This window comes from Magallana gigas, chromosome 3 (genome assembly GCF_963853765.1).
Source record: "Magallana gigas chromosome 3, xbMagGiga1.1, whole genome shotgun sequence".
Lineage (NCBI taxonomy): Eukaryota > Metazoa > Mollusca > Bivalvia > Ostreida > Ostreidae > Magallana > Magallana gigas.
The window spans coordinates 22,891,097-22,899,445 of NC_088855.1; the positions used below are offsets into that span (position 1 = coordinate 22,891,097).

Sequence of the window (8,349 nt, forward strand, 5' to 3'; positions counted from 1 at the left end):
GAGGCGCAGTATGCGATGTAAAAAATTTCCAGTATTTTCGTCGTTGTTAAACAATTCACGTCGTTTACGATAATAATAACGTTTTATTTCCTAAAATGTATCGGGAAAAGTTCTCTGGATATGTAAAACAACAGTGATTGGTATTATTTTAGTTTACTATTTGTATTTGCTGCCGATCACTGAAAGGTTACATATTTTATATGTATATGCGGTTGGAGATATATACATGTAATAGGTAAATAAGTCAAAGTTTTGTGGCTGAACTTTCTCTCAACTGATATCTGCTATTTACTTGGGGATTTAACAAAGCCCATAGGTGCCAGCCAGTTAGGAAAATATTTCATCTTCGAGCTACCATCAGGGCAATCGGTATACGCCTATGGAAGAGCTTATTTATGAGTTCAAAGAAAAGAAAGTTTCAATACTGCTGGGAACCTCTATGATACTCATTGTAAATTATACAGTTTTAAAAAAAGTAATTAATTAAAATTATATAAAAACAAGTATTTATTGGGGTGACAGAGAACTTTTTAGAAGACTTTTAAAATAGCATGTCATTTCATTGTTTTTTAATCTGATTAAAAGCAGCCGTTCTGATACGCTACCGCTCTCGAATCGTTCAAGAGCAGTAACGAATCAGAACGGCTAATTATAATCTGATTGATTGTTTTTGAAGTATACCATTATCTGCCTTTACCCCTTTGGAATAGGAACCTTGTGTTAAGATCAACATACATGTATTTTCCCTTTTACATGATACTTTGTAGAGGAGAACACTGTGCATTAATGTACAATTTACCTTATAACCTGTAGGTTTTTTTTTAGCAGATCCTATCTAAATATATCATGTTACACTTTAAAAAAATTACATATTGATATGTCAGCCCCAAGTATAGGTTAGACATCAATTTCATGAAATAAAAAGTATGATATATTAACTTAAAATATAAACAAACTTAGATAAACCTTATGAAAAGAAGCAAAATTGTATATGTCACAATTACGGCCCGCCAAATTCGCATCGACTGTTAATTATAGTTTACGAATTTTTCATCTGTAAAACCATATTTAAAGATTGTAAAACGGATACGAATGCAAATATAAGTTTTCTATCCATAAATAACGTTTACAATAGATGTTTTGCTGATAGATACAGATTCATATCTTTAAACTTTAATTTACATTCGTTAGCTTTGGTTAAGAGTTGTTAATCATAGTTTCACAATCGTGAAACTATATTTATCAGATAAACTATGTTTTGCAATCTCAAATGGTTGTCTTCAGTGTTAATTATATAGTTTTACACTTCTAAAACAGATGAATGTGTTAACTATGGTTTGCAGAAGTGAAATATAGATCGTTATAACTATAGTTTTCCGTCCGCAAACTACAGTTTACAGCCGATAAACCTAGTTAATCGACTAATTCAACTGCATTTTGTAACAAGCATAATATTAGAGGCGATAAGAAATTGTTGTCAAATATACGATCAAAAAATCAAAACTTTTTTTTAAAATACTCCTTTAATGTACCCACATTCAAAATGTTTGTCTTATACTTTTGCAGCACGAAAGTCTCATTTAAATGATTCATTCCACCTTAGATTACTTTGCCAATATACTTCTCAAATTATTATTTATTAGTGACCAAAAGTATTTGCAAGTGTTTTAGAATAATCATGGATAACTGTTTTTATTTTACCATCCCTTGAAAAGGCGATATAACTTTCTAAACATTTTTATTGCAACAATTTTATTGTATGATGTCGAATTTTGAAAGGGCGTTTCTTTGAAGGGAAAAAGCTTCTGGGTAAACTAAAATTTCCTAAACAAAGTTGTAAACAAAGTATGATAAAAATCTATATTTATTCTAGTAAAACTAGAAACATAAACTTTCTTTATAAAAATTTAATTGAAAAGAATTGCTTTAAAAAAGGAGCTCAATGTACTAAAGTTGTCCAAAATTATATTAAATATTGCATGAAATTAAATAGCGCATTTTACGGGAAGTGTGGAATCGTAGTAAAATGGCGTCGACTGCGTTTGAGGCGACTTGTGTAGCACCTCTTTCCTTAAGAGAAGGAGCGGTAACAAATACAATTTTTATAAAGATCTGAACTATCTCCGATCCTCAGCAATGTTCGATAACTCTAAATTATCCAATTTTTTTTTCGTATCATAAATTTGCCTTTTAAATAGACAAATTTAATTAGCACTGTACTGTTAATACTACCCGTTGCTATTCAATGTACTGTTTGGCTTTGTGGATTCACGGCGACCTACTACTTAAATGGATAGGTATTTGAGCCACCTTTGCACCAGATTAAACCTTTTTTTTTCTAATTTGATCTCAACTTGTATGTTTATTCCATTGCATGTACATGTATATCTATTGTGGTCAAAGTTGCAATAAATTCGTAAAATTTTGGATACCATAAACAAATTTCTTTTTGTCTTATTTCATTTATAAAGTTTGAAGGATAAATAACACATTTTTATGATGAAAAAAATACTTTCAAACTAAGGATCGGAGAATCTTAAAGCACTTTCTAAAGCAACATAATTGCTTAGAAAATTCAAATGCATTTTTTGATCTAGTAGTCAAACAAAATACAATACTATTTTTTTTATAGTATAATTACACGAGTATGATGACAACTAAGTGGAAAAATGAACCGACGAAAAACAATTAGTCGAATGCTGAACGACACATTCGACATTATGTATTGAAGTTGTTTGGAATCGCCAGATCGTTTGTTCTTAGGCAATATTTCATCAACTAGAAAAGCATAGTGAATACGCATGATCATCATGGATGTTTTGCTTGGGTTTATTTCCCATTTAACGTGGGATGATCTCAAAGAAGAAACTGGTTGTCCCGAAAATTGGTGATTTTCAGTAGTCGTTGGTAATTTCTTATGTTCTTTATCATCTACTAGTATTGGCTGTTTAGTATTGCTTAGACCCGATAACTTAGAATGCTTATTGAGGTTTATGATTGCACAAAATGCAACCGTTGCTATTTATTTTGTATCTAGCAAAAGTAAATAATAACCTTGCTTTTTCTTTAACCCTTTCACATTCATGTACAATGTACACGGACTTCTGTGCGCTGCGAGAGGTTTAAAACAGTTTTGATATGAAATATCCATTTTGGTAGGCATGGATTTGAATATCAAGCTAGAAAACAAACACTTCTTGAAATAAATGATATTGTAGTTTTCCAATATCCCGTATACATATTCAATGCACATTAATCCGCTAATTATGTAATTATTTGACCCAAAAATGACAAAGGGAAAAGCGTGACAAAAGATTAAATAGCCAAAATCGTCTTTACATTGTATTTTTTTTAAAAACGTCTACTATCATTGAATATCTGAATACATTCTAGGGCAATTTGATCAGCCTATTAAGACTTAATGAAAACATGTTAACTTTTCACTTTAAATTTTGAAACATAAACTAGCCCGTACCATCCTTTGTTGCATTACAAATACAGAGAGATAGAGAACCAGACGAGTTTTCTTTTTCTACTCGTTTTGAAAGTAGGAAAATAGGTCTTCATCAAGAGAAAAAAAATGAAGCCCGTGCTGTTTGTGGTTTTCCATATAATCCTGTTACCAAATCAGTCTCTTGGCTGGAATTTGACGGAGTACAACAACGTTTACAATGCCGTCTTGTCCGGATACAACAAGGATGCAAGACCAATCATGGACCAGACCAAAACCATAAATGCCACGTTAGACTTTTATCTGAGAACAATCGCTAACCTTGACGAAGTTTCCAGCGAGTTGGTGACCGTTGGTCTCTTCACAATCATATGGAGAGACGAAGTAATCACCTGGAACCCATGGTCATACGGCGGCACGGTATCGGTAAACATCGACGAATCTCTGGTGTGGAAACCATCTATGACACTCCTTAATCCAATGTTTACTAATGTTGGTCTGCTTGGCTTCAAGCAGTCTAAAATACAATATTTCTACGATGGACTCGCTTACTGGAACATAGCTGATCGGTATCAAACAACATGTGACTTTGATACAACATATTTCCCTTTTGACAAACAAACCTGTGAAATAAAAATCATGGCTTGGGACTACACTACCCAGGTAGTCATGATGTATCCGTTAGTCTCAGTTGTCAATTTGACATATTTCACTGAAAACGGAGCCTGGGAGTTGCTGTCAACAGAGACCAGATCTGAAACTCTGTCCTACTACTCCGTCGTAGTATTCAGTCTAAACTTGAAGAGGCGGGCTTTGTTTTTCGTTACCAATCTTCTGATCCCCGTGTTCACAATGTTGATTTTGAACACATTAGTTTTCATTTTGCCACCAAACAGCGGCGAACGTGTGGGCTACTCCATCACGTGTCTCCTAGCTTTAGCGGTTTTTCTTACTCTTGTATCAGAAGGTCTTCCGCAAGTTTCTAAACCTATGCCAGTGATTGGATATGTGTTGACAGTTTATTTAGTTATCTCTGCGTTAATTTGTGTCGAGACAATATATATTTTGCGCCTTCATTTCCGAGAAGAAAATGAAAAAATTGCATCATTTTATGTTAAAATCTACAGATTATTTACTTGTTCTTTCCGTACTTCCGGCAACAAACGGACTGGAACTGTGAGAAACTTTTCATCAAACGTCGACTTAGAAGACATCAAAGACCCAGAAAAATCGGAGGCTGCACCCTTGACATGGAAGATTCTGGCATGCTGTTTAGACCGAATTTGCTTTCTAAGCAACCTGTCTATTGTTGTCTTAGTGGCTATTGTGTTTTTCGTGATCGTCAATGTGATGTCTTAATTAGGCTAAAAAATTTGGACACGTACTTTTCTTTTAAATTTCTACACGTTTATAATAATCATAAAATCGTGAGTTGGACTGAATTATTTTTTAATTTGCTCACTTCAATATCCAAACATGAAAGAGAAAGAGTTTACTTTGGAATACTTATTCATTTAACCAATCTAATTACTAAGTATATAAGAAATAAAGGCAAGGTAAGCAAAAGTTAATACATTTATAGACATATTAGTCTAAAACGTTAGAATTACAATCGAAAGTGAATAGTTCTAATTTCATAAATTAAACATTACAGGGTGATGGATATATAACAAACACTAAATGTGTCAGAAGAAGGACAATATTCAAAGATGTTTTGAAAACTTTTCAAAAAATTTCTAAGACGAGAAAATTTCAATGCCAAAAAATGACGTTTATCAATAAATCAGGTCATGATTCGGTAAACCAACTTTTATTTGAGTGCGAGAAATTTTCGCAAGATTTGCGAGATCCTCGTCGTCTCATGTTTTTTTTTTTCGCTTCAATCCAGTTCTGGTCGTATTTGTGGTCATGGTTGAATTAACAACAAACCTCTAGATAAGGCTTGGTCGCTAAATTTAGTTGTCGCGAACTAGTTTATCTCTAGTTAAACGCGAAATAAAGTCGTCGCGAATTTCAGTTGGTTTACAGTATTTGCCTATGAATCTAGATATGTGTTGTTGACCTATACTTTTATTTCATATATAATATATTTATTTTTATTTTTATAAATGTCCAAATGTACCATTAACTTGTAATTCTTACGTCTTATTCATTTACTAGCCACTAAAACAAATGTATAAACATTCTAAATACATGTATTAGATGTATCCATTTTATTTTCTAAATTGTTGCATATATACATGTCATAGCTTATCATTTTTTTTCTGAACAGTTTTGCGTGATACATGTGTAAGTTACAACTTATTTCTTTATCAGATATTTTAAACTTTTTAAATCCCTTTTCTCATTATGGATGTTGAAAACAATAAACAACTGAAAATGAATAAATTTACTTGTTGTCTATACCTTTTTATGATAGAACCAAGAAAATGAAACTATCTAAGTATTGCGATATTTTATTAATCTTCTAAACAAATCCTCCTTTTGTTCAGGAGCACGTAGAACCAATGAACTTGTATCTTTTACAAAAGGCTAAAAATGTCACTAGTATATGAATTTTACAAAAGTAAGTCTTTATATTAAGGTATTCTTTAAAATCTATATCCTAAGGAAAGTTTCTTTCATGGTAACAAAATCCATGGTCGGTCTTAAGGAGGCTGGTTTGTCATCAGATGTACCTTAAATTTTCGAAAATGATTTACTCAGCTTAAAACTATTATTCAGTAATAATTTTCATATTTTTTTTTAACTTTAGAATTTGAATTTTATCCTTATACAGAGTTCTTTTTATGGATATTATTAAAGGAAAAAAAATGGGCACGACCATTTAGACGGACTACACATTTTGTATATGTATGTACTAATAAGTTAAATGGAGTCGTAATTTTAACAATTGCACAATCAGCTATAGATATGTCTTCCTATCTGTAATTATAGTGTAAGAATCTTGATAAAAATTATATCAAGTATTTCCAAGAAATGTTCTTAATCTTCTTAAACTCGAACAACTGCTGCTGTCAAAATGGGGGAAGAAATGATTTGGCAAATCAAAGAAACCAACAATGATACAAAGATAAATTTTAAAACTTAAAAAAAAAATTCTGAAAACATTTCCCCCACTTTCCACATTCATTTTGATGTTAGTTCTTCAACATACATTATGTTTACTTTACTTTAATTTAAATTTTAACAGTACAGCAATATCAATAACTATATACAATGCCAAACTGACATTGCTAATAACACACACAAAAAGAAGTTTTAATATAATAAACCAATTCTGGTTTGAATGCATTTTAATCGGCAAAAAGTAATGAGTCTAATGTTTAAATAATTAAATATTATCTAATATTTAAAATTTTATTTTGTTCAATATTCACTACATATAGTTGCAGGTCTATAGCTCTGGGTCTTAAAAAAAACTCGGATGGACGACCAAGTACGACCGACATTGACCTGTATTATATAAGTAAAGTCCAGAATTGACTTTGAAATTAAAAAAGGAAAAAGAAAAAGGCTGTTCTGTCCAATTTGTTTTTACAATTCATTTTTAAACATTTAAAATAATATATTAGTTGGATACATTCCAGGTAACTTTGCTCAGTTTACAAGTATTTAAACTGTTACTATAAGTGTTAAATTAAACGTTAAATCCTTCTGGATAGACATATCTTTAAATGTAGCATTAAAGACGTAACATAGAGATAGGTCACTGTGCTTTACCTGTTACAAAACACTATAAAGTCTGTCCCAAGTTATTGCTTCCATCAATATTTGATGATTTTTAATAAAAATACACATACCTGTGAAAGAAATACAATTGAAAAGATGAAAGGGAATATATCCAAGATATTTTCATTGAACAATTATCCCTTTTCACTCATAAAATTTCACAGGAACGAAAACAATTTTCTTACGGAGATTTGTAATGGGAAATGTTTACATCTTTTCTCCATTCGGAATACACTCGGACTACATCGCGCAATTTTTCAACATTATCATCCGGGCTTATTAATGGCTGATGCAATGCAAATTCTCCGTAGATTTTCAATTTTTGGATGTGTATTGAAACCTGAAGCGGTAGAGGGGGCGTTTCAAAACAGATAATCTGGACATTTTTCTTATTAGTGGATGACGTAGTTTGAGTACAAAGGTATTTACTATTATTGAAATATCAAGCAAAAAGTGGTGGAAGCAAAAACTCGGGACAGACTATAGCTAACGATAAGTTGAAGAATTCCTCCAGATGAACAAAAGAATAAAAGAAAGATAGTTCTTTTTGTGTGTTTCTGTTTATGGTCCATTAATTTACTTTTGGATTGATGCTGACAGAGTAGAACAACTGTAACAACACTATTTAAAAACAACAAGGATGGCAGATCCGTTCTGAACCACAGCAATACCATTCTTAACAAGTAAAAGTATACCATCGCTAACTTCAAAGAAAGAAGGGTACAGGAAGATGATACTGTCAACTTTCACTTTTATATCCCGTAATTTGAGAATATCAATTTAACCGAGTTGTGAAATTTTCGTGAAGACGGAATTCAGCGAAGATTTTAAATTCTTTTAAGACATATAATCCAAGATTATCCCGAATTTTTAAATCGATTACTCTCTCCCACGCTTTGTTATATACTCCATTATATGCAAGATCCCGTTTGATTCGAAGTATCTAACTTTTTACAGTTACATGTATACCAGTATTTAGGTGACATTTTCAAATATTTTTGTCCTCATTATAACGGATTCTCAACTATATATATGTAATAGTGTTAATTGTGGCTGTGTTTTTAAGAGGAGTAAATGGAAAATAATGTCCCTTTATTTGTTACTATGAAGAAGACATTTTCATTTTCTTCCTTATACTTTGAATAACAAATCAAGACATTAAGATA

At 31.6% G+C, this 8,349-nt stretch overlaps 1 protein-coding gene across 1 annotated transcript; it reads left to right on the top strand.

Annotated features, from left to right (window-relative positions):
• The first annotated feature begins 3,580 nt into the window (after nt 1–3,580).
• On the top strand, nt 3,581–4,810 carry LOC136273428 (neuronal acetylcholine receptor subunit alpha-6-like). Its single transcript, XM_066077831.1, has one exon. It carries the CDS (start codon nt 3,581–3,583, stop codon nt 4,808–4,810), a length of 1,230 nt encoding a protein of 409 aa, XP_065933903.1.
• Nucleotides 4,811–8,349: the final 3,539 nt, after the last annotated feature.

Bases quoted from the DNA above. Each gene is read 5' to 3' on its own strand.
- LOC136273428 (XM_066077831.1), top strand. From the start codon at position 3,581: ATGAAGCCCGTGCTGTTTGTGGTTTTCCATATAATCCTGTTACCAAAT.